The sequence below is a fragment of the Callospermophilus lateralis genome, chromosome 7 (genome assembly GCF_048772815.1).
Source record: "Callospermophilus lateralis isolate mCalLat2 chromosome 7, mCalLat2.hap1, whole genome shotgun sequence".
Classification (NCBI taxonomy): domain Eukaryota; kingdom Metazoa; phylum Chordata; class Mammalia; order Rodentia; family Sciuridae; genus Callospermophilus; species Callospermophilus lateralis.
The window spans coordinates 104,625,311-104,653,171 of record NC_135311.1 but is presented as its reverse complement, the minus strand read 5'-3'; the positions used below and the strand labels follow the sequence as shown (position 1 = coordinate 104,653,171).

The following is a 27,861-nucleotide window of genomic DNA, read 5'->3' as shown; positions in this document are numbered from 1 at the left end:
ATTACTATAAAGTTAGATAAGGCCAAGCACTGAAAATGCTAAAAGCTATACACAGATACAAGGTATTACATATTTTACTGCATTATTAAAACTTTTAATTCATTTAATAAAATCACATCTGGTATAATTATATAGTAATATAAGTTCCCTTAAATCCTCAAAAAGCTGTTATTCTATAAAATGTATCCTCACCTCACATCCAAAAGTTTTTGTGACTTGATTCTAGCCTGTTCAGAATTTTGCAGTAAAACAAATACCAGATTTATAAACTAATTCCTCCACCAAAGTATTAATTTCTTAGGGAAATCAATGGAGGATTTGTTTGTAATTGTATCATTTGACACAGAATAAGTATGCAATTTTTTGTTGAATCTCAGAATTATAATGGTTGACTTAGTTCAATAAATATTTTACTTTGGTTAAATACATTCAGTGTCTGTTTCAAGTAATAACAAACTGTTCAGGTATATTTTCTATGGTAAGTATTAGTATCACCACATGAAAGACTGTCTTTATACATGACATCCTTTATATATGGTTTTCTTTCAATAATGAAGGAACAAAAATTGGTCCCTAAATGATACCTGCACTTAGAAAATTCAGCTGAGTTTATTCACAACTCTGCTATTTTACCAGCTGCATGGTCTTTACCTGTAAGATAAGGAAATAATCTCTGCCCTGGCCATTTAACAAATTAAATGAAATATATCTCCTTTGTAAACTATAATTGAGGTTCTATATGGCTGGTTGAAGTCAGAGCAAAAAATAACTATTCCTTTAAACACTTATACCCAGTGCTACAACGAGAATGACAAATAACAAAATAATCACATTTCTAAAATGTTACATATATTGATGACCATATTAGTAAAATATAAAACTCAGTAGAATTAAAAATTACATTCTTATGACCTTATGTCATCAACTTGCACAACAATATCTTATACTTCACATTTATATGGTCATTTGTAATTCATAAGCCCTGTCAAATCCATTGGTCAATTCTCAAAACTAATATAAAAAGTGGGTTGTTAGGGAAGGAGGTAGGGCAGATATTATTATTAACCCCATTATATAGCTAAGGAAACAGATTCAATGGCTGCACAAATTTAGCTAACAGCTAAATCAAGAGTCTTCTGATTAAATTCAAGTGCCATTTTACACTATGCCCCTTAGCACTTGCATGTCAAGATCATTAAGTACGTGTTAAAAGTATATGTTAAAAGTAAACTTGATGATCCACAAAGTTTGGCAAATAATTTCTTCTGTTTTTTTAATGCCATATTGCATTTTTAGCACTGAGCTGTTTTGACTATCAATATGAAAATTCATCTATGAAAATTCAGTTAACGATATTTTCAATTTTATATTTTAGATTCATACCAAATATACTGTTTTACTGTACTTCACTGATACACAAAACCCTTATTAATGCCATATTAAATTAGAAGTATTAAAGTAGATTTCTGAATGTGACAGTTATTCCCTAGAATTATAACTGTTTAAACTTGTCCGGTTAGCTAGCCACACAAGACAGCCAAACAAGTAAATAAAATGAAAAAAATAGCACTTGGTCTCACTTTCATCGACAAGAGTAACTTCTACACATAAATGCTACTGAGAAATTTGCTATCAGAGGTGCAAGCACATCCAAAAACACATGACTTCCACACCTCTTCTGTCACTCTAATTTACAAGTGACTCATATTTGACCATCTTTCCTAATAAAATATCATTAATTAAGAAGACAGAATGAGACAAATTGGTTTAACCTCAAATAAATAAAAGGTAATACCTTAGGAAGCAAGAAAAAAGTTCAGCTATTATTATATACACCATTTGGAAGGTATCTGAAGGAAAATGTAATTAGTAAACCTTTCAATATATTTTCTCTCACCCTGTTTTGTGCATTACACAAAAATTCCACATTGATGATTTTAAGTGGATTAGAGAGCCCAGGGAAGGCAAACTAAAATACACAAGGACCAAGTGATATATAACAAAAGCTCTGTTTAGATTATTTTCCCTGCATCAACTTTGCTCATTAAAAACTTCTAATTTCAAAATGTATAGTGTAAACCAAAAACTGTAAGGCTACAAAAAAGGCATAAAATAAAGCTCTAACCTTGAGGGAGAGTAGAGTTAAGAAACTGACAGTACAAGAAAGGCGAAAAGCAGAATGCTGCAGAATGGAAAAAATAGTCCAAACTAGAAAAAACACAGAAAGGAAAGCAACATTCAAAAGGATTAGTCAAAGCTGCCCCCCCCCCAAAAAAAGCCGTATTTTAAAAAATCGATTATACAGATACAAGAGATGATCCGAAAGATAAAATGAATGCAAATTTTATATTAGTATTAAATTTTTGGTTAATAGATAAGTCAACAGTGATAAAATCCCATTTTGATGAATGCTGATATCCAACACAAAACTGACAAAAAGTTTTCTATGTTCTAGTAAACAGACTTTAGATAAACCTACTAAATTAAAAACTGTGTATACCCAGATGCAACTTCAAATATCTACTAACATTACAGAGACTTCAGTAAACAATTTGCTTCAGAAATCTCTCATAATGTTGTGTTGGTGAAAATCTTATTAGTAGTTATAATATAAAGGAGGCATGGAAAAAATCTAAATGTGTGAGAGAATAAGCCAACACAGTATTCTATAACTGAAATACAGTTTCATAGCACAAAACATAAATACAAATTCAGTAATATTATCTTTAACAAAAACAATTTTTAAAAATTCGCAAAGTACTACCAACCCCCATCAAAAAAGACCCTCACAAAACAGATAATAAAATTTTTATTTTATTAAAAACAAGAACAAGGGGCTCGGGCTGGGGCTCAGCGGTACAGCACCCACCTAGCATGTGTACTGGGTTCGATCCTCAACACCACGTAAAAATAAATAAATAAAATACAGGTATAAAAAAAAAATCACACCAATCTTTAAAAAAAAAAAAAAACTCCTACAAGTAGATCTCTATATCCAGTGGCAGTAAATTTCATTTAGTTTACTTAGGGGAAAAAAATCCAATGTTGACTTTTATTAGGTTAAAATGGGATTTTTTAAACCCTTGTTACAAAATTAATGCAAAACCAAAACATTATATTTACTTTTTAAATTACAGCATTATAGAGATGCACAGTTGTTGGGTTAAACTTGATAAATCATATGCATAGAAGTGAATTTTAATTTCTGTCACGTCACCACCTACTACCCCTGCCCACCTTTGCCATTTGCCCTCCCTTTCTTCTTCCCCACCATTCTCCTTCCTTACTCAACTGATCGTCCTTTCACTCATTTTATATTGATATTTGAAAGAGAACCTCCTTATACATAGCACACATTTGACAGCTCCTATTTTAAACAATCCTGAAAAAATTACCACACCAATGATTATTTTACAGGCCATATTTAAATATAGTTTTGGTTTTTGTTTACTTTATTTGAGAAAAAGTCTTGTTATGTTGCTCAGGCTGGCCCTGAACACCTGAGCTCAAGAGATCATCCCATGGGCTAGGACTACAGATACATTTCACTACACATTTATTTTTAAAGGCAAACAGACAGTACAGTATGCAAGTACCTTTTTTTTTTTTTTTTTAATTTTAGTTGTAGTTGGACACAATGTCTTTATTTAATTTTTATGTCATGCTGAAGATCCAACCCAGTGCCTCACAGGTGCAAGGTGGGCGCTCTACCAAGGAGCTACAGTTACAGCCCGTATGCAAGTACCTTTAAAGGTCTATTACAAGCCAAGAAATCATAAATGCACTATGCAGGAAGAATTTCTAGATAATGTGAGAAAAATCAAGGCACAATATGGTTGAAATAATGAAGTTTTGGAAATTCCCACTACAGGCCAAAAACCCAAAATAACTAAAACTTGCTTTTAACTGTTCAGATATGCAAACTTAGGAATGAAGGGTCATCTATGGCAAGTCACACACAGATGTATACTCAACATAATGTTTTCTTGAGGGCTTTTTGATTATAAAATTGACACCAAGCAATTATTATCTTCTATAATTTTTTTCCAAATTTGTATTGTTTCCTTTAAGAGTGAACCATAAAATGGAACACAATAATAATTTAATAGCCTTCATTTAGTTTTCATACTTTATTCATAAAAATTAATTCACAAATCCATGAAGGGAAAAATAAGACTGAGTTCTTCCAATTTAAGATTGGAAAATATAGTTGTCATATATGTAATGAATAGTTGGGTAAACAAGATACAGACTAAGGATATTATATAAGACACATGAACATCTTTATAGGCACCAATTAAACTACAAACTATGTAGTACTATGCTACTAGCCAGATACATATTTCTACTATTCCATTCAAATCAACTCTATAATTTGACAGGACACTTGTTCCTTTCTATTAATGCATTCGGATTTTCTTTTAAGTTGTCTTACCTTTTGTAAACTGGTCCTGTCTGATGGTGGAATCATCTCAGGATTAAGAATGTGAGGAGGATCAATGCCCTTTACTAACTTTTGATTGATTAAGTAGAAAGCCAAGGCAAACTGATCCTTTGAAAGTTTCCCACAGTTCTTTGTGTCACATAATGCCCTGTACAAACAAACAAAAAAGAACAGTATATAAGCGCAACAACTACCATCCTCAAACTCAAGGACAGTTGACGTGATGGTGCATGCCTGTAATTCCAGCAGTTCAGAAGGCTGAGGCAGGAGGATCAAAAGTTCAAAGCCAGTCCCGGCAAAAGTGAGGTGCTAAGCAACTCAGTGAGACCGTGTCTCTAAATAAAATACAAAATAGGGCTGGGAATGTGGCTCAATGGTCAAGTACTCCTGAGTTCAATACCCGATACCAAAAGACAAAAAAAGGAAAAAGAATAATCCAACTATGTACCTTTTTAAAAACAATTGGTTGAATTTTCTAAAAGACAGTAACACCAACTTGCAGCTTGTCTAAAATTCACTCAAATGCCAGAAGAGACAGATAAGATTGTAAAAAAAGAATGTTCACCCTAGTGCTCAGCAGAGGCCTCACTAATTTGGTTTACTTTGTGCTTTCTCATTTTTTCCCAGAACCACTACAGAGTAAATGTTATGGTGGGCCAAAGAATTTCAACATTCCCAACTCCTCAAATTTTTAACTTTAAAAGATGTTAAAAATGAAACCTAAGTCTCAGAAAATTTAGTTCATTAATGGCACTTTAACGAATCCAAAATAAGGAAAAATTTCCATGTCAGCTTGCTTCCTGAAATTCTTGGAATAGGAGGACACAAGGATCTCTAAGCCAAAGCAGAAAGAACAGCTGCAAATGGAGATTACATGTGAGGAGAAGGCAGCAATCTGGAAAGCTTTAAAAAATCACTTGAAGAGAAACACAATGTTTCATCTTATTTTCTTTCTTTGACTCATTCATTTATTAAGACTTAGCTTAATAAATAAATAGTCCCGGTCTGTTTAATTATTTGAGAGCCAGCATAGCCTGATAAAAAGACTACAGGTCACAGTATCAAACAGACTTAAAATTACAGCATTTCTATTTATTTCCTTCTTGTGACCTGAACCAAGCTTTTTAACCTCTCTAAGCTTTAGTTTCCTTATCTATAAAATAGAGATAATACCCATCCTGAAAGGTTACTATGAGAATTAAAGATTAGATACATTACAAGTCTGCACAAAATGCCAAGCCCAACTGTGACAGCTGCTATTTTTTTTGTTTAAGAGAGAGAGAGAGAGAGAGAGAGAGAGGGGGAGGGAGAGAGAGAGAGAGAGGGAGGGAGGAGAGAATTTCAATATTTATTTTTCAGCTTTCGGCGGACACAACATCTTTGTTTGTATGTGGTGCTGAGGCTCGAACCCGGGCCGCACACATGCCAGGCGAGCGCGCTACCGCTTGAGCCATATCCCCAGCCCTACAGCTGCTATTTATTGAGTATTATGCCTAATGTAGGCACTCAAAAAGTTAGTTATGCACGTTTAATTTTTCCTAGCTTGGGGTACTTGTCCCTTTTAAGGCAGATCTACCACCCTGCTCTGTTCTTTTCTAAGTTTTCTCTTTGCAACTATTTTGTTTCACTTCTGATATCTGCTACCTCTTGAAAACCTCAAAATTACTTCTGGTAATAGTTAGCTGAATTGGTAGGAGGCACACTTCAAAGCATGCTCATATACAATATCACATTTAATGATAAATTCATTTAAAACACTGAGTTGGAAAAAAAAACAAATAAAAGAAGAAAAATAAATACACTGAATTGTGTCTCATGTGAGAGTAATCGGGGTACTGGGCACTGAACCCATGACCTTACACAAGCTAAGCAAATGCTCTAGTAGTCAGCTACCTCCCAAGTGCCATCCCCTGGCCCCATTTTTTTTTTTCTTGAGATAGAGTCTTGCTTAGTTGCCCAGGTTGGCCTTGAACTTGTGATCTTCCTGCCTTAGCCTTGCAAGTAGCTGGGATTTCAAGCATGTACCACCACACCCAGAAAAGGATCTGTATTTTTAAATGATCAAGTGTGTTAAATGAAGTATGAAAGTATACATATACCCTATAGAATTATACAAGTAAGCCTTAAAGACACTGTTTCTTAGATTGCTTATATTTCACATATTTTGAATCTCCATTAAAATTTTAAGTTTAAGATAAACAAATGGTGAATGTTAACATTCTAATAACAATTGACACTTTCAATCTTATAAAATTTCAAGAAACCTATACTCAAGCTTTTGTCAATTACTCAGAAGAACTCTTCAGATTTGAAATTTTCTCTAGAAAAAATTCGGAAACAAAAACTATCCTGCCTGCAAAAATGACTAAAGTTAAGAGTGCACAAAACTAGACCCCACATAAAACCATATATATATTTTTTAAAAATTCCTTTAAATAAAATAAAGTCTTACCAAATATGGGCCAGTAAGGTAGACGGTAGGCCTGTTTTCAGGAAAATTTCACGAACCTCCAATCCTGATACAAATCCATCCATATCTTTATCAGTTTTCAGGAAGATTTCATCATACTTAGCTTTTTCTGCAGGGGATACAACCCACTAGAGAGGGGGGAAAAACAGTATTTCTGTCAAAATGAAACAAACTTTGAAGTGTCACTGTTTCAACCCCTGACAGTATCTATCATATTCTGAACAATCTATCCCACTAACCACAACAGTGTATCACTTCCATCATATAGTAACCAAAATGCTGTGGTGAAGAGAAAATTTTAAAAATACAGATCAGTTGGGCCAGATCAGTTGGGACTATATACATATAGATGCCCATTTTAACTTTTTTTTTTCTTTTAAGTAATGAGTAAACTCAAGCATAGTTAACTCTTGACCAGGAAATCCCACATTAACACAAGTAACTGGGAAATAAAATATTCATATGATTCTCAATCTTCATTTTCTATTTTCTGACCTGACAAGAGGCAGGTCAGAGGGAGAAAAAGGTCATGGACAAACTAGAATTGGATAATCAGATCCCAAAGAATCAAGAGTTAACTGAAGATCAAGCAAAACCAAATATTAATTGTGCCACGACAAGCATGCCATGTTAGCATGTAGCATCTACCATCTCCAATTCCAGGCAGATATAAGTAAGGCCAATGAAACACTGAGCTTTACATATGAGTTACGGCAATACAAAATAATATGTCTCCTCTGGAACATCTCATTATGTAAGTTCAACCAAAGGCAGCTCTAAGTCTTCGATCCCTTAAACAGTTTTCTCTAACTTTATAAAGTAATTCAACTGTTAAATGACATGCACTTTGCTAAAAGAAAAATCCCTTAACACTGATAAATCTATACCTGTCTTAATGGTGCTTTGGTAGGTAAAATGCCTACAGGTGGTAAGGAGTGGTAAGATTCCTTGGCTGATGCTGAAGAGGGGATCAACCGCATAGAGCCTGATATACTGACCGTTTTTCTCTTAGAAGGTGGCACCAAGGCTGGAGGCAAGGCCATTGGCACAGGTTCTTTCTCCAATGCGGAGTACACCAAAAACATGGCCTTCAAAAAAGATGAACCAGGATCATATATATTAAAATCATTTAACAACATTTACCCAATGAGTTGATTATTACTCAACAACAAATAATCTTCAAGCTGTCTCAAATCCTTCTTTAAGAAATTAGTCTAGGAGGGAAAGTAAGAGAAAAATAGGAAGAAATGAAAGGAAGGAGGAAGAAAAGTAATCAAAGCTAAGCAATATTTAGGAAAATATTCCAAGCAGCTAAAAAATTTAGATACACACCCTTTAACTAAAGTTACTGCAATGACAAAGGCAAATGATAATGGGGGGCGGGGATAGTATCTATAAAGAAAGAAGTAATTCCTGAATATATAAAATGCTCCTAGAATTAAGAGAAGATAACCTTAAGTCCAACAGAAAAATAAAGTGTACAGATACTTTAAAGAAAACTAAATATTATAAATGGCCCATCCTTTAACATACAAATAACATAACATACAAACATACAAATTGATATAAATTCAATTTCACTCTTAATAAGAAAACTACAAGTTAAAGTTATAGTAAATACCATTTTCTTCCTCACTGGCCAAAATACAAGGTTTAATAATGTGTTTTCTTAGCTAAACTGTGGGGAAATAGGCACTGTCATAGATTGCTATTGGGCAACTGAGGGTAACAAAATATGTCAACTGCAAAGACACCACTTTGGTATAAGAATTATTCTGGGCTGAAGACAACTAAGAAGCAGCAAATACAAACAAAAAGTTCTCTGCTCTCCCACTATGTGCCTATAGGAAGCACTTGAGTTTACAAAGGTATGCCTTCTTCTTTCTGTAAGAATGAATTTCCTCCCCAAAACAACTCTAGACCCTTATCAGCCTGGAGATGGCCAGCCTGGAGATGGCGTATCAGAAGAATCCATGTAACAAACTTGCCTACTAACTAGATTTTATCTATCATTAGCTCCACATATATCTATCTTCTTACAATTTGCAACCCCTACAGACTCAAGGTCTTTTTCTTTTTTCTTGTCATCTCTAAAATTTATGTTCTTTGTTAAAGATGCTACATAAGCTGAGTTTTAAGCAACTTCTTTGAGAGTTACTCTTTCCCTGAGTTGTCTCCTATGTACATGAGAAATATATAAGTTAACAGACTTGCTTTTCTTTTAAATCTTTAGTTAAAAATATCCCAACCAAGACCATAATAGGGTAGAGGGAAAATTATTTTTTCTCCCCTATAGAGGTCAAATTGATACTCTTTTGAAGGGCATAATGGCAACATCTACCAAACTGCAAATGTATTTTCTCTTTAGCTCAGCTATCTCACATTTGGGAACCCATCCTTAGATTTATTTGCCTACATATAAAATCCTGCAAAGGTTATTAAATGCAAACTTGCATCAGCACCCAGTGTTCATCAGTTAATATATAGTTTTAAAAACTATAGTATAGCTGGGCACAGTGGCACACACCTGTAAACCTGGCAACTGGGAGGCTGAGGCAGGAGGATCACAAGTTCCAGGTCAGCCTCAGCAACTTCGAAAGACCCTTAGCAATTTAGCAAGATCTTGCCTTAAGATTAAAAAATAAAAAGGACTGGTTATATAACTCAGTGGAAAAGCTCCCGGGTTTAATCTCCAGTGCCAAAAAAACAAACAAACAAAACTATGATATATCCATACAATGAAATGCTATGAAGCAATGAAAGAAAAATCATGCAGAAACATTCTGCATTTTAACTATGATAGAACTTTAACAGGTATATGACTGTCAGAACTCATCAAATTATTCACTTAAATTGGATTCAATTTAACTATATACAATCTTCAATAGATCAGGGGGAAAAAAAGAATCATGTGGCATGTGTTGAACAGTGTTATCTTTTGTGGTAAGGAAAAAATAATTACTCATTTTTTTATATCTGCATTAAGAAATTCTAGGAAGAGAGACAGGAAAAGAAGAAAAATACCTGGTTATAGAGTAGGGTAACTGGAGCAGTTGAGGAGAGGAATGAACTGAGAATTTTTTTTCACTGAATGCCTTCTTGTATTGATTTCTGAACTATAAGAATGTATTACCTGTTTTAAAATATTCTTAATTAATAAATACTTAAAGCATATACACAAAGTGGGACAACTTGCCTATAGATATTCCCAGAACATAGGCTACAAGATTTTAAAGGATTCAAGACACTTTCAACACTTGTAGAATATGAAAAGTTTCCAGGGCTTTAAAAAATAAAAAAGGGAGAAAAAGAACAGATTTTTTTTTTTAAAGTTTCCATGACTATAGTTAAGGATATGAATTACTCAAAATAGCTTAGAACCTCTAGAAAGAGTCCAGCAGCAGAGCCAGGTGCAGTGGCAAACGCTTGTAATTCCAGAGACTCAAGAGGCTGAGGCAGCAGGATCACAAGTTTCAGGCCAGCCTCAGCAACTTAGCAAGGCCGGAAGCAACTTAGTGAGACTGTCTCAAAATAAAAAATAAAAAAGGGCTGGGGATATGTCTAAGTGGTAAAGTGCCTCTGAGTTCAATCCCTAATACTAAATTAAAAAAAAAATTACAGCAGCAATTATGAAAAAGCTTGTATACGTCTTGATTTTTTTTTCTTCCACTGAAAATTATAATTCTCCCAAGTGGATATCTATTTTTGATTTTAAGTTTAGTTTTGTGGAGCTTTCAAATTAATGTTTATTGAAGGACCAATACAACAACATTGATTCATGATTTCTACAATTCCTAATACTTTATAAATGAAGAAACCAAGGCTCAGAGATGCCCAATACATTATAGTAAAGAAGTCACACAGCAGGGTTCAAAGATCTTCCAGCTACAATGCTCTTACTTTATCCAGATTTCATCAACATTATTAGCAATACACATGTAACTTTAAAACCCCATGCTTTCTTTTTACAACTGATAAAGCTAAAGTTTAATACATGAGTACTCAATATTTTAGCAGACATCAGAATTACCTGAACAGCTTGATAGCCCTATACTCAGAATTCTGAAATCATTAAGGCTGATTCTTTTAGGGCTAGGTCAAAGAATTTTCATTTTACCAAGTTCCCAGGTGCAGCATCCAGAGACCAATTTTCCCTATTTGACTCAAACCAGATTCTCTACCCACACACTAGCCAACTCAGATATAGCCAACTCAATGTCAGAAAATTTGTGTTTTCCTAAAACTGTCTCAGAAAACTTGAAACTCCAGAAAGAAAACAATCAGGCTAGCATATATTTTCAACCAAATTCACAGCATTTGTAGTATTAGACTGGTATCTTTCTAAGAGAAGTGACTAGCAAGCACATTAAAGGTCAGCACTCTGCTTGCTGCAGACAGAAGTCACTTCCTGAAAAAGTGAATACTACAACAAAAAATAAATGTTAGCCATTTGCTGACAATAAACAACACATTTTTTTTGAAAGTCAGAGAAGATATCAATCTCAGTTTGTCTTGAAAATTATTTTTTTGACAAAACTGAAGTCCCAATTTTTTCACCAATAAAAGAAAAAAAGTGAACAGAATACTTTTAGTTCTGTTGGGTTGTGATTATTTGCTTTCTTATTACACTGTACTTTATCTTATTAAAAGTCTGGCACAGGGCTCGAGTTGTAGCACAGTGATAGCCTGCGTAACATGTGAGAGCAGTCAATTCTATCCTCAGCATCACATATAAATAAAATAAAGATCCACTGAGAACTAAAAAAAAGTGTATTTTAAAAAGTCTGGCACAAATAAAAAGATAACTGTACCATACTCACCAAAAAAAAATTATAGTCAGTTTTCAAACTGAAATATACTAGCAAATGCCTTCAGACAGGTACAGATAGATACTAAACTTAGAAGCATTTATCTTTTTTTATTTTGCATTTTCCAAGAAGCCCCTTTAATGCCCTATTAGAAACTTTCTACCAAGCTAAATGAGTCAGAAGGAAAATTCAGGGAGCTATATTTCTAATATTTCTATACTCTAATCAGCTTATTCATCAATGAGTAAATAAAATATCGATGGAGAATCACAGAAAATCTACACTCAAGGGGTAGATCTAGTTTAAAAAGTACATTTATGTGTATATACATTTACGTATACACATGTAAAACTCTAAAGAGTCATTTTGGTTGTAGTCAGAATACCCATGCTTGAACTTTTTTTTTTTCCCCTGTGGGGCTGGGGATCAAATCCAGGGCCTTGTGCATGCAAGGCAAGCACTCTACCAACTGCGTTATATCCCCAGCCTCCATGCTTGAACTTTACAAATGCACTTATTAATTTTTCAAAGATTTTTCTAGATTCAGAAGTTTTAATTAAACCACTAGGCTTCAAAAAAATATGAAAAAGCATTAAGAATTTACATTTGATTAAATTAAACCCCTATCGCTCACCCTACACAAAGCTCAAAATCAAAGGCGATCAAAGACTTAGGCACTAGAACAGAGACCCTGCACCTAATAGAAGGAAAAATAGGCCCAAATCTTCACCAAGTTGGCTTACAAACTGAGTTCCTTAACAAGACTCCTAAAGCGCAAGAAGTAAAATTAAGAATCAATAAATGGGATAGATTTAAATTAAAAGACTTCTTCTCAGCAAGGGAAACAATCAATGTGAGGAAGAGACTATAGACTGGGAGACAATCTTTATCACATGCATCTCTGATAAAGCATTAATCTCTAGGATATATAAAGAACTAAAAAAATTTAACACCAAAAAAACAACCTAATCAATAAATGGGCTAAGCAACTGAACAGACAATTCACAGAAGAAGAACACAGTTGATCAACAAATATATGAAAAAGTGTTCAACACCTCTAGCAATTAGAGAAATGAAAATCAAAACTATTCTAAGATTTTATCTTACTTCAGTCAGAATGGCAATTATCAAGAACACATCCAACAATAAATGCTGGCAAGAATGTACGGAAAAAGGTACACAATGTATACAAAGGGACCGTTGGGACTGCAAATTGGTGCAACCATTATGGAAAGTAGTATGAAGATTCCTCAGAAAACTTGGAATGGAACCACCATTTGACCCAGCTATGCCACTTCTCAGTTTATACCCAAAGGACTTTTAAAATCAGCATACTACATTGACAGAGCCACATCAATGTTTATAGCAGCTCAATTCACAATAGCTAAACTATGGAAGCATCCTAGATGCCCTTCAACAGATGAATGTATAAAGAAAATATGATACACACACACACACACACAATGGAATATTACTCAGCTTTAAAGAAGAATGAAATTATGGCATTTGCAGATAAATGGATGGAGCTGGAAAATATCATACTAAGTGAAATAAGCCAATCCCCCCAAAAACAAAGGCCAAATGTAATTCACAATAAGAGGGTGGGAGTTAGAGAAGAATAGAAGCACTTTGGATTAGGCAGAGGGGAGGGAAGGGGATAAGGACAGTAGAATGAATCAAACATTATTAACCTATAATGTATATACATTATTATATGACCAGTGTGATTTTACATCATGTACAACCAGAAGAATAAGAAATTATACTTGTGTCAAAATGCATTCTAAAAAAAAATTTTTTTACACAATATCTTTATTTTTATGTGGTGCTGAGGATCGAACCCAGTGCCTCATGCATGCTAGGCAAGCACTCTACCATTGAGCCACAACTCCAGCCCTAGAACAAATTTTTAAAACTTTAAAAAAGAATTTACATTTGAAAAGAAATAAGAGCCATTCATTAAAGGTTTGCATAGCAACAGATGTTACACAAATTAGAATTGACTTCTTGATCCCAATTAAACAATAAATTAACCAAAATCCCAACTGGTTAAGAGTTTTAAAGGTAAATCTAGAACACAAAGATTCAGTTTTGATTCACTAGTGAAATAAATATGTGATGTATCAGTTTCTAGGGTTGGAACCCAGGGTCTTGCACATGGCAAACACTGGGTTCCACTGAGCTATATCTTCAGATCTTTTTTTATTTTAAGACAGGGTCTTACTAAGTTGCCCAGGCTGACCTCAAACTTTAGATCCTTCTGCCTGTCTCCCAAGTAGCTGGAATTATAGGCATGTATCACCACACTGGGTCGAAATAAGTTATTTCTAAAAGACACACGCACACACACGCACACACAATCACACATCTATAGTCTTCATTTTTATACTGGGTCTCTTGACACAAATGAACAAATTGTACCATTTAATCCAAGGAGAAATGGGTAAGAATTTTAAAGGTGGATGTTGAACATAAAGATTCTTATATTCAATCCAGGTTTGACTGGTTAGTAAAATAAGATAATCTCAGGGGAACTTGTTATATTTCTTTTTTAAAAAAAAAATTTTATATATTTTTTTTAGTTGTAGTTGGACACCATATCTTTATTTTATTAATTTATTTTTATGTGGTGCTGAGGATTGAACCTAGGACCTCAAAAGTGCTAGGCGAGCACTCTACCGCTAAGCCACAACCCCAACCCCTTTTGTTATATTTCAGCAAAAAAATTTTGCAAACTAAATTGTCACAGTCTAAAAGGGTAGATCATATGAGTAAGTATATATGTGAACAATTCATTATTTTAGAAGATAATTTAAAATGTTCAGGTCTTAAGTTATTATACTATTGCAAAAATATTTTTAAATTACTTTAATTTTCAAGAAACATTAAGACTAATTTTTAAAATTGTTTTTTAAAATTAATGATTGTAAATAAAGACAAGTCACATGACTTATAGTTTTGTTTGCACAAGCTAAATTACTAATATTGTAGCAATTTTAATTTTAAAATACAGTACAGAGCTGGGTGTGGTAGTATATGCCTATAGTTACAGCTCCTCAGGAAGCTGAGTCAAGAACATCACTAGAAACCAGGAATTCAGGGCCATCCTGACAATATAGGGAGATCCCATCTTAAAGAATAAGAAAAAAAAACACAGATTATGTTGCTCCATTTATGAAAGTTAAAGGATGGAAAAAGATATATCAGATAAATTCTAAACCAAAAGAATGCTAGTGAAACAATTAATATTGAACAAAACTACAAAGAAAATTCTAGAACTAAAAGAAGTAAATTAACTGAGCAAAAGCTAGAATTTGAGTTTCACATAATGTTCTAAAGCTGGGAGATAGGGAAAAAGAGAAGTAAAAATAACGAAATGCCTCATTTTACTGGAGTCAGGGTGAACGATCTTATTTGCAAACGTTGAAGAACTATGTTAGAGTACAGAAAAAGGCATACTGATTATTAATAGAATGGGACATTATAATAGAATTTCTACATTAACAAGGAGGAAGAGGTGGAGGAATCACAAATTCATCAGCAACAACAGAAACAGAAATAAAGAAGAAAATAATATAAAATAAATAGACACAGTTAAAAAAGTTCTCTCTCCCTCTCTCGCTCACTCTTTCTTTAAAAATAAATAAATAAATAAATAAATAAATAGACACAGTAGGGGAAATAAAATCAATACATTTATCATCATAAATGGGTAAAATATTAAAAACAAAAATGCTCCATTTTCAAGAAAGATACACAATAAACAAGAAATATCACATAGCAAAAAAAGCACAGAAGTAGTATATCAAATCACACAAGCTAGAATTTAAGTTGAAAAAATTACTAAAGAATGTTCATAGAAAACAAATATTAAAAATGACTAACTATAAGTCTAAGAAAAGATAAAGGGATGTTCACTATTTAAAATAAAACGTAAGCTAGGCACAGTGGCACATACCTGTAATCCTAGCAACTTAAGAGGCTGAGCAAGTAAAGACAAGCCTCAACAACTTAGCAAGGCCCTAAGCAATTTAGTGAGAGCCTATTTTTCATAATAAAAAATAAAAAGGGCTGGGGATGTGACTCAGTGGTTAAGTACCCCCTGGGTTCAATCCCCCATACTAAAAAATAAAACAAAACAAAATTTAAAGTAGGTATTTCCTGAAATTGTGTTTATTATTCTTAAATTATCCTTTTAATAAGATTCATTTTTATTTTTTTAAAAAAGTAAGTTACCTAGGAAAAGGTTTCAGGGCATATAAGATAAACTATGTTTATTTAATTATTTTAGCATATACTACTATTTATTAAGTGAGGATATCATTATTCTCCCTGTTTCTAACTATATTAATACAAATAATCCTTTGAAATTTAAAAAGTTTTATCTTTATAAGAAAAAAAAATCTTCAATACCTCTTACCAAGTCAAAGATTTTGTACCAAAATTCTTAACACAAAAAACACTTCTTTACATAGCTGGCTATGTTGACGCACACCTGTAATCTCAGCAGTTCAGGAGGCTAAGGCAGGAGGGTCACAAGTTCAAAGCCAGCCTCAGCTATTTAGAAAGGTTCTAGGTGACTTAGCAAGACCCTGTCACAAAATAAAAAATAAAAAGGGCTGGGAATGTTGCTCAACAGTTAAGTGCCCCTGAGTTCAATTACTGGTACCAAAAATAAATACAGTGTTATGTGTGACAATGTTTCATGGTACATCACATACAAATCTTTTCAATACATCCCCTTTCCCCAAAACATTCCACAAACAATTGACTTAACCCCTGATATATAACTTGAAAAACCTCTGCCACCATTGTGAGAGTGTATTCTTTACCACTTTCCAACCATTACTCAAATCAAAACAAAAATGACTAGGAACTATGACTATAAATTCAAGTCAGTTTTTGTTTCTGCATTTTTTAAACATGATAATGATAATTTTAAAAACATATTATCATGTTTTAAAAACAATTTTGGCTTTTAAAGGAAGGAAATAGGATGGAATTTATTCAAAGACTAAAAAAATAAGGACAAAGAGAAAAAACATAATTGACAAATTTGGTATAATGAATTTATAGAAGTCTAATATCATCTAAAGAGAAATGCTGGCATTATCTATGGGGCATGTAAAAATGTCATGAAGTTGGCAATAAAGAAAATCTTAACATATTTCTTAAAGTAGTGATTTTAGGGCTGGGGATATAGCTCAGCAGTAGAAGACTTGCCTAGCATGCATGCAGCCCTGGTTTGATCCCCAGCGTCTCGTCTCCCCTATCCCCCTCCTGTCCCTGCCCATACTAAAAAAAAAAGTAGAGATTCTATAGACCACATTCTTTAGTCTTAATACAACCGAGTTAAAATTACATACATATGTATCAAAAGCCAAACAAGCTTAACTACTTTGAAATTAGAAAACATATTCCTAAACAAACAATGGAAGAAAACTAAAAATTATCTGAAAAGTAGGAAGAAAACACTTTGTACTATATATATATAGGATATATCTAAATCTATATTCTGAGAGAAACATCCTTTAAATGATTTCAATATTTAAAAAGATGAAAGATAAAAGTAGTAATTTAAAAAAAACAAATTTTAAAGGACAAGTAAATGAAAAGAAACTAGGAAGAAAAAATTAAGATAAACTGAAAAGGATGAAAACAAAAAGGATAAATAAATCTAAAAGATAGTCTTGAAAGATGAATAAACTATATAATAGATTAAATCACCAACAACAAAAAAAGAGGGAACAAAACTATAAATACTTGGGGCTGGGACTGTGGCTCAATGGCAGAGCGCTTGCCTCACATATATGAGGCACTGGGTTCGATCCTCAGCACCACACAAAAATAAATAAATGTATTGTGTCCATCTACAATTTTAAAAGTATATTTAAGGGGCTGGGGATGTGGTTCAAGCAGTAGTGCGCTCGCCTGGCATGCATGCGGCCCAGGTTTGATCCTCAGCACTACATACAAACAAAGATGTTGTGTCCGCCAAAAACTAAAAAATTAATATTAAAAAATGATCTCTCTCTCTCTTTAAAAAAAATATATATATATTTTTAAAAACTATAAACACTTAAGATATGAAATGAGAAACTCAGAAGATACTGACAGAATAATGCATTTTTTTTTAAAGAGAGAGTGAGAAAGAGAGAGAGAATTTTTTTTTTTTTAATATTTATTTTCTAGTTTTTGGCAGACACAACATCTTTGTTTTGTATGTGGTGCTGAGGATCAAACCCAGTCCGCATGCATGCCAGGCAAGTGCACTACCACTTGAGCCACATCCCCAGCCCCAGAATAATGCAATTTGTGGCAAGAAGTTTCAAAGTCAAATAAATAGACAATTCCTTAGCAAAATTTTTAAAAAGACAGATTTTTTTTTTTTTTTTTTTTTTTTTTTTTGTACCAGGGATTGAACTCAGGGGTACTCGACTACTGAACCACATCCCCAGCCGTATTTTGTATTTTATTTAGAGACAGGGTCTCACAGAATTGCTCAGTGCCTCGCCATTGCTGAGGCTGGCTTTGAACTCATGATCCTCCTGTCTCAGCCTCCTAAGTCACTGGGATTACAGGTATGTCCCTCAGCAAGACAGAAAATTTGAACAGACTAATTTTAAAATAAGATAGTAAGGTAGACACAAATGAGCTCACTGCAGAATTTTTGTAAATCTTTCAAGAGATAAATACTCTACTTGGAACTAACTATACAATTAATAAGATAACATGTCTTGAGATGGGTTTTATCAGATACAATGTCAAAGCTTTTGTCCTCATGAATGAAATGTAACTAAAGCATTATTCACGTTTCCTTTCAATAAAATCAATGTGAAAATGGGGATATATTTGGAGCAAAATTATTCCAGGTAAAGGCAGGTCTAGGATATTTCGTCAAGTTAGGATATAAAAGACATTATCACTCAGCATCTTTATGGTACATTAATCAAAGTATATATCCCAATGTACCTTAAAGTCAAATAAAATGAAGACAGCAAACACACATTTTGTTACTCATTTATTTTAAAATATTTATTAACTACCTATAAATTCTAGGTAAAAATGTTTATACCAACAATCTGATAAATATAGTTTTCCTTCAAGGATTAATTAAAAGGGTAAATTTTCACATGATAAAACCATTATGATATTTCATATTTTAAGAACATTAAGTTACTTACAACTGCAAACTCATCTCTGTCAAGCTTCCCATCATGGTCAATATCACTCAATTCCCAAACCTTAAAAGAGAAAATTGAGAAATATCAATGTTCTTTCATTTCATGTGTTGTTTAGGAACTGAGAGAGAAAGTATACTAGAGAAATATAAAAAAGTAGAGATAAGCAAGTGCCTGGTCATTAAACGCCTTGAACTGAGTTTGGATTTTTCTTAATTGTAATGGGAAGCTTCTAAAAACTTAGATTCAAGTAATAAAATGACACAATTATTTACAGTTTGCAATCCTTACCACATAGTAGAGAAATAAACAGTGGGAAACATATACATGTTTTTTTAAAAAATCAATATTTATTGAGCCCCCAATCTATGTTAACACTCATCTAGAAGGAGTGTAAGTACTGTGGTGGTAATGCTGCCTTCATCATTATCGTCATCATCAACATCACCAAAGCAGCTATTAACAGTACCAGTGAGTACATTATTTACATTATCATATTTGATGCTTACAACCCTCTAAACTGGAAAATATGCCCATTTTAAAGATCAGAAAACCAAGATGTGGTTTTCTAATTATTTGTCCATGGTCACACAACTAAGAAGCAGTATAGCCAGGATGTGACCCTATGTAGTCTGCTTAAGCAGGGAATTAAAGTAAGGGCCAGAGGTTTAGAGAGAGAAGATAAGGTTTGACATATGAAAAGAGAGTAGAGAGAAATCACTTTGGAAACAAAAAAAAGAGTGTTAAGCAATAGGAAGAACCCCACCTGAAGCTGGTGATCACAAATTTATGATGACATTAATCTTATTAGGCTGTCTCATATATGCAACCAGTAATAATTAGGTTCATGTAAAATTGGATTTTTAGTAAAGTCAAAGACTACTTAGTGAAGTTAAAAAAAAAATTCTTGCAAGCATCTAGGAAAAAGATGTAGAGAGACAAGAATTCAAGTCAGAATATATTGGGGGAACCTAAGACAGATCTATGTTTTCTCACAGATGGATCTAATATATTTTACATCTTAATATAATTCCCACTAAGTAGCCATCTTTAAACACACACACACACACACACACACACACACACACGGTTAAAAATAAATATATATATTCAAAACATCATGTTGTGCATGATAAATACGTATAATATTCTCCATCGAATTAAAAAAAATTCTAATTTAAAACAGGAAAAAAAAGAATTCAAGTCAAATAATAGAATTTATGATTTCATCAGGTAGAGAAGATGGAAGAAAATGTGGCAAAGGGAGCTGGGAAGAGAATATGGAATTATAGACCAGGAGTCGGGGAAACCAAGCTGCAGGAGGAAAACAGTAATTTCAAAAGATAAGGGGAAAGGTTGGAGATATGGTTTAGTGGTAGAACCTTTGCCTAGCATGCACAAGGCCCTGGATTCAATCCCCAGCACAGCCAAAAAAAAAGGGCGGGTGACAGTTTTAGTTTTACAAGATGAAAAAGTTATGAAGATAGATGATAGTAATGGTTGAACAACAATGTAGTATTCTTAACACTACTTTACATTTAAAATTGGATAAAAGGGCAAATATCATGTTATATGCATCTTACCACAATAAAAAAAGACAGAAAGTAAAGGAGTCTAAGATTTAAAGGTCTGAGTGAAATCAAAGAATTAAAGTCTTGCAAGTATCTAAAGAAAAGATCTAGAAAAAGTTCAAGTTAGAAAGTAGAATTAATTATTTCAAAGATGAAACTATTCCTTATAAGACCACTTGATATATGGGGTAAGTGGTAACCATAAAATATTGATAGTCTTTAAAAACTGTCCTGCAGTTGGAAATTAGAGCATATAGCACAAAGAAAAATGGACCTGCTTAAGGGGCTTACATATATAACTAAATTCAATCACTTATATTTTACAGGGAATAATAAAAAACACAAATAAACTGGGAATAATTTTATATATTAAGTCAAGACACAGAAATTTCTATAATAAGGCAACTTTAAAATAAGATTGTACATTTAATAATGACCAACAAGTGCTCTTAGTAAATATAAAGTTATAATACAGAAAATACTACATTTAAAATTTAATATCTTACTCTTCCAAGGATTTCCACAGGTAACTTAGAGTTGAGCAACACTGGCTTCACTTTATCACCAGACAAAAATCCATCCACTGGACTTAAACTATCAAAAATTGCATCATATTTGGCCTTATCTTCACTCTAAAATAAAGTGTTTTTTAAAAAAATGACAAGTTAAGTAATGATGGAAATGTTTTGATTGCAGTTATAAAAATCAAGTCCTCAGAGAAGACATTTTTAAAAATAACATTTAAAAAACATATTTTTACTTTCATCAAATATATTAATTAATAATTTTAAAGTGATTCTACTTAAGAGTCCAGTGTCCCCTATTCCTTTTGAAGCTGGAACACTCTTTGTTAGAATCAAAAGATTTCAGAGACAGAAACAACTAGTTCTAACTCTCTCACTTAAACAGACATATTGCAAGGAAGTAACTTTCATAAGTCACAATTTTATAACATTTGATGAGTTTCTAAACATGGTATTAGGTACATTTCAAATGCAAAAAAAATGAAATTTTTAAAAACAAACATCAATACTCTAGGAATAAACACCAAGATTCCTCCAATTTTCCCAAAGCAAAATTTATTTTTCTTGTCAACAAGACATCTCCTAAAATTTTAAATGTTACTTGTATAACTTGAAAATCTTCTATTCATTATTTGTCCAGTCAATACCAAATTCCTCATTTTTTTTTTTTTTTTTTTTTTTGGTCACAAAATGACTAACAGAACTGAAAGATTCCTCAAAGATTCCAGTGTGGGTACTTTTCCTATTATCCTTAAATATACATATGAAAGTCTAACATGCATTGCAATGTATTTCAGAAGTAGGGGGAAAGGATATAAGTGAGCAGGAAGCAAAGCAGGAGTAAGAAATGAATAGTTACACAAATTACTTACTTTAACAGCCCATGGAAGCTCAGCTGCAGGGGTTCCGCTGGTTAGTAAAGGACTACTGGTATCATGCTAAAATGTAAATAGCACATGAATTGTTGAAATTCTCATATCAATAAGCAATGAAGAAAAATGGTCTTTGGATTTAAATATATTCATATAAAATACTGGATCTCTAAGCACTTAAAACACTTCTTACATTAAGTAGACTTTCAACTATTTTCTACTAAAACAAAGTCATTTTCACTTTACCACATAAATCACTGTGGAGGACTAAGTAAAATATGTACTAAAAAAGAAATCCTACAACAATTGAAAGATAAAAGTTATCTGGAAATTTTTTTTTTTTTTTTTTTTTTTGTTACCAAGGATTAAACAAGGGGTAGTTTCATCACCGAGTTGCACTCCTAGTCCTTTGCATTTTTTTAATTTTGAGGCAGGGTCTCACTAAGTTACTGAGACCAGCCTCAAAGTTGCAATCCTCCTGCCTCAGCCTCCCAAGTGGCTGGGATTATTGTCAGGCACCACTGTGCTCAGCAGATATCTGAATATTAACGAAAATATTTGAAGTCCTATTAACTGATGACTTTTCCCCAATATTATCTTTTAAAAACTGGGAAAACAAACCAACTTAGCATTTATAAGTTTTAAGTACACAATACCTATTAATAGTATGTCCCAATTATTATGTTTATCTGGATGAAGACAGATTAATATTTTTTTAAATTTTTTTAAGATGTTGATGAACCTTTATTTTATTCATTTATTTATATGCAGTACTGAGACTTGAACCCAGTGCCTCACACATGCTAGGAAAGTGCTCTACAACTAAGCCACAACCCCAGCCCAGATTAATATATTTGAAATATCTTTTTAATAATAGTTAGGTAACAAATCCCTATATTGACACTTGATTCCATGCCTAAACAAAGAAGTGCAGACATCCCCCAAACTGAAGTTAAATTCTTAATACTTCTAAAATATTAAGTTTAAAAACAAAGAGGAGCTGAGGTTGTAGCTCATTGATATAGCGCTTGCCTAGCACACATAACAGCACTGGGTTCAATCCTCAGTACCATATTAAAAAATAAATAAATAGATAGATATATTGTGTCCACCTACAACTAAAAAAAAATTTAAAAAGCAAACAAACTAGAGCTGGGTATTAAGTTCAGTACAGATCACTTGCCTATCATGCACAAGGCTCTGAGTTTGATCCCCAGAACCACAAAAAATGAAATAGAATTAAAATAAAAAGCAAAAAAAGTCATTACATTTCCAAAAAAAGAGTGGGACGAAAAGAACTAGCCATAAAAAGATACAAAAAACATTTACCAAATAATGATAATTAAAATAACATAAAACCAGCAAATAAACAGATCAATAGGTAAGAATTAAAAAAAATTAAATACATGAGAAATAAGCTCATGATTAAGGTAGCATTTTAAATCAGTAAAGATTGATTATTCAACCCACTACACTGGGTCTGTAGGGTAGCCATCTTGAAAACATAAATTTGAATCCATATTGATACCCAAATCAGTATTAACTTAAATATTGAAAAAAAAAATTAACTTGACAATTTACTTACTTGATTAAAAAAAAAAAGTCATGGAGCAGGGGGAATCAAAAGCAAGGGCAAAAGACAAATGACATGCTGGGAAAATATATTTGCAGCATATACAGACAAAGAGTTAATTTCCTAATTTTTAAAGAATCTCTAGAATTTAATAAATTAAAAAAACCTACCCAAGAAAAACATGGAGAGCCTATAATTAAATAGTCACATAAAAGTAATATAAACTGTTCATAAGAAAAATACTCAACCTCACTTTATAAAACCAAAAGGATGAATCGGAATTATATTTACAAACCATGTGTCACCAAATTGACAATAATTGTCTAATAGTATAACAACAGTATGCTACCAAATATGTAGGAAAACAGGGCACTTGAACCAACTTCTGGTGGGAATGTAAACTAACAAACCACTATGGAAGGCAATATACACCCAAATTACAAAGGCAAAAATTTTTGGAACATCAATTCCACTTTTGGGAATTTATACATACATACATCTGCACATGTAAAATAATATACATACAAAGTTATTATTCATAGAACCATTTTATAACAAAACACTAAAACAATCTAAAAGTCAAACAATAGGAAGTTAAATAAATTATGGTAAATACAAACAAAGAAATACTATGCAGCCATAAAAAACAGAGAGGAAATTTTTGTGCAATGATATGTAGAGATTTATAAAACATTTGTTATTTTAAAAAGTTATAGATTCAAGTGGTCAATATGCTATAATTAACAAAAAATGAGGAAATACATACTTATACATATTTATATTTCGTTATATGCACACATAGTAACTGAAGAATACACAAGAAAGAAAAAAAAGAATACACAAAAAACAGTAGCAGCTATTAAGAAAGAAAATCATGTAGCTGAGGGATACGGTTAAAGGAGAAATTTATTTTTAATATATTAATTTTAATTTCAAATCATGTGGTGTCACTTTTTAATAATTAGATACAATTTACATCTAAAATCATTTCTTACAAATCTTGGTGGAGGAACAGCCAAGTTCAAGCTATTCAGTGAAACCTCCAATCCATTCTGGGCACATGCTACAAGACGCAAAGCCACAAAGAATTCCTGAGGAAAAAAAGTATGACCATTATCTACCACACATACTACTTATAATCTGAAAATATAAAAGAATTCATAATTACTCCCGAGTTTTTGTGTAGCAACAAATATAATAACAAATTTGTTTCAAGAACACTTGCTTTAAAATTGAAAAAAGACCCATGTACAAAGATTTTTCTAACACTGTAAGTAACAAATAACAATATAAACAGAAAATATTTAAATAAATTGTGATACCTACTGATAATGAAAATTTTACATAACTAATACTCATATTTCAAAGAATATTTAATGTTGTTAGAAAATGTTTTGAGAAAAAGGAATTTGAGGGTGGGAGCGTAGGAGGAAATCACTAAATGTTATTAATCATCTCTTCAGTGTGAGATTATAAATTTTGAAACATGGATCAGTAATTCAAGTGACTCAATCACTGCTATTCCAAAACAGCTGCAGAAATAAATGAGTAGCACTTAAAACAATTATATAACTGCTTGACTTCAAAATGTTTATAAATCTCTCACAAAGGTCCTTAGATTTTAAGTCTCAGTCCAAAACTAATTAAATAAATAAATGTAAAGAAACTAAAGCAACTGGTTTTCAGCTATTTTGAGTTAGAGATAAGTCTAGGAATAGACATGATAACAAAAGACTTTTCTCCAGCTATAATCTTTACAACTTGTTGACATCCTAATACAGTGGCTTGTTAACATCCTAATACAGTGGTTTATTCAACACTTCCCTACTTTTCTAAAACCTCTTGTTCTCACCTATATCCTATTACTCTATTCCTAACTTTTTCTAAAAAAGTCAGGCTGTCTGTTTTATACAATACCTTGCCTTTCAGTCATAAATTTCTTGAAAAAATGTTACCAAGAAACCCTCTTCTGATTTACTCCAAAAGTTTCCATGTAAAAGACTCCACTCCTTGATTAGCTAGGGAAACTAATGCCTATGTCCTCCTCATTCTCTTTCATTCTGAAGTACTTCTCCACCGAATAGCTTAATGAAACTCTCCTAGTTCTTTCTGACCTTGCAAGTCTCTTCTGCTGGAGTCTGTACCTCCTCTCACTTTTAAATGCTGGTATTCTAAGTACTCTTTATATTCCTTCTTGTCTTATTCTGAGAGATTCAATTACTCTTAGGTAATCTGGTGCACTTCCACTGCATAGATGGACTCTTTTAAGGGAAATAATTCTCCATGAAATTCTAGTTCTGTTATCTAAAGTTGTGTGGGCAAGTTAATTAAAATAAAACTTCCATATAAGGGGAGCTAATACTAACTAACTTGCAATGTGTTATGAGCAACAAAATAAAAATTATACTAGAGGAGGAAAGCACCAAGTGTCATTGTCAGAACAGAATCAGGCCAGAATACTCAGGCTTGATTAGCCAAGAGATTCCTTTCAAATATACCAAGCAATACCGTCTTAACACTTACTAACAAAATCAATGTTTACTTATACACCCAGAAAATTGAATTAGTAAGATTAAAAGAGCAAAATCTTTCTATAGGACAGAAAACAAATCTCAATGGAACAATGTCACCAAACTAACATTGACCTTTAGGAATCAGATATTTTAACGTTTAGTGCTTGGTATTATTTTCACTGTTATGACAATTGCTCTTGTAAATTACCTAATGTTGATAAAAGCAATTCTTAGCTTAAAAATATAAAAATCTGTTGGCTATTTTTTATTTCAAATTACTTAAATTTTTCATATGAATCTCTGAATCTTACTTGTTTGTTCAGGATGCCTTTGCCATCTGTGTCAGCTAAATCCCAAATCTGAAATTAGGGGATGGAAAAAGAATCAATCTATATTTTTAACAGAAATCATCTCAAAGATAAGTTAAATCCCTATAATTTACAACCTCATATTCTGATAATCAAATCTAAAAAAATCGTAGAATTAAAAGTGGAAAGAACCCTTAAAGATCATTCAGTGCAACCTTTCACAAAAATACTAAGACCCAAAGAGATTAAGTGACTTGCCTCAAGAACATTCAAGGCATCGGGAAAAGAAGAAACCCAGGTTCCAACTTCCAGTCAAATGGCTTTTTCACTAACCCAGGTTTTGACTCTTTAGTCAAACATGCTCTTTCTACTGCAACATACTGTTCTTGATTTTAGGTTCTTATTAAGGTGATATTCTTTCTCATGGGCAAATTGAGAAGGTAAATGTTTATTTGCAAATAATTAAATTAATAAAAGTGGTTATTTTTCAGGATTTTAACTATGTATCAATAAATAGCAAAATAATTTCATAGGACAGGGGCTTTCTGCCTTTTTTGTGCTCTTTCCAAAGCCTCCCAAAATCCCCATTCCATTCATCACACATTCAACAGACACCCTTATATAGAGGAAGCAGGGATAGAGCCAGCTCTGAGTGGGTGGCAAGGTTCCACTATTTCCCCAACAATAATCAAATGTACTATTATTTCCTCATTTATCCTCTTCAAAAGTAATTTTTTCTTAAATTTTGAACTATACTTTATTTTTCAAGAAGGTAAATTGCTATGTCATAAATGTCCCTCATCCCATTACTGTAACTGCTTTTCTGATTTGGTTCTTATGTTTCTTAATCTTCAGCCAGTTAATCTAGCGTTCTATGTATTCATTATAACCTAGTTATAGTATATAAACACTACCTTTCCAAGTATCAAGTCTGGAAGCCCTGACTTTTTCAGAAAAGCAGCAGCATCTGAAGCCAATACCCTTCCAGTATTGCCTGTATCAACCTGAAAAGACACAAACTGTAAGTTTAGAAAGAAAACACAAAGGCAAAATTGTCACCATTTACTGGCCTCCATCACTGTGATTTGGGACTGGCTTTTTCAAGAAATGAGCAGGAATCCTCTTACTAACAAAGGCTAAGGAATTTGTGGACAGTAATATAAGTAGAGTACCACATATACAGCAGCAGCAATTTGCTAAGTTTGTTTTTGTTTTGTTTTGTTTTGTTAATCATGCCTACTATCCAATAAGAAACCAAAACTCAGAGGAAGTAAAAGCAAATTAGTGGAGTTAGAACTTCAACACATGTCTTTTGACTCCAATTTTTTATGATTGTCACTTCAATTCCAATAATCTTAAATGGCAAGAGAAGAAAAAAGGCAGCATTTCTCATTTCCTGGACAGGTCTTCTAACAAATGAGAATTAGCTGCCTATGCTGTCTGCCTCTTCAAACAGTTTCAGATTATCAACTTCTGCTTTTATATGAACTCTTTAAGAACTGCAGCACTTTAAAAAGGAGGAGGAGGAGGAGGAGAAATTGATTTCACAATAAACTTTAAGAAACATTGTTAAAATTGTTAAGTTTCTACAATTCAT

The 27,861-nt window shown here is 32.7% G+C and overlaps 1 protein-coding gene across 3 annotated transcripts in view; it reads right to left on the bottom strand.

Annotated features, from left to right (window-relative positions):
* Eps15 (epidermal growth factor receptor pathway substrate 15) overlaps positions 1–27,861 on the bottom strand; it is a 128,642-nt gene that overhangs the window by 70,338 nt on the left and 30,443 nt on the right. For 2 of the 3 annotated variants that reach the window (XM_076860432.1, XM_076860434.1), the window contains exons 3-11: positions 27,179–27,268; positions 26,268–26,315; positions 24,439–24,534; positions 21,871–21,936; positions 20,981–21,106; positions 18,907–18,966; positions 7,802–8,002; positions 6,897–7,042; positions 4,436–4,592 (exon numbers count right to left, since the gene is read on the bottom strand). In XM_076860432.1, coding sequence (XP_076716547.1) covers positions 4,436–4,592; positions 6,897–7,042; positions 7,802–8,002; positions 18,907–18,966; positions 20,981–21,106; positions 21,871–21,936; positions 24,439–24,534; positions 26,268–26,315; positions 27,179–27,268 — 990 coding nt within the window. The remainder of the gene's footprint in view (positions 1–4,435; positions 4,593–6,896; positions 7,043–7,801; positions 8,003–18,906; positions 18,967–20,980; positions 21,107–21,870; positions 21,937–24,438; positions 24,535–26,267; positions 26,316–27,178; positions 27,269–27,861) is intronic. The other variant, XM_076860433.1, reaches the window with a different exon arrangement.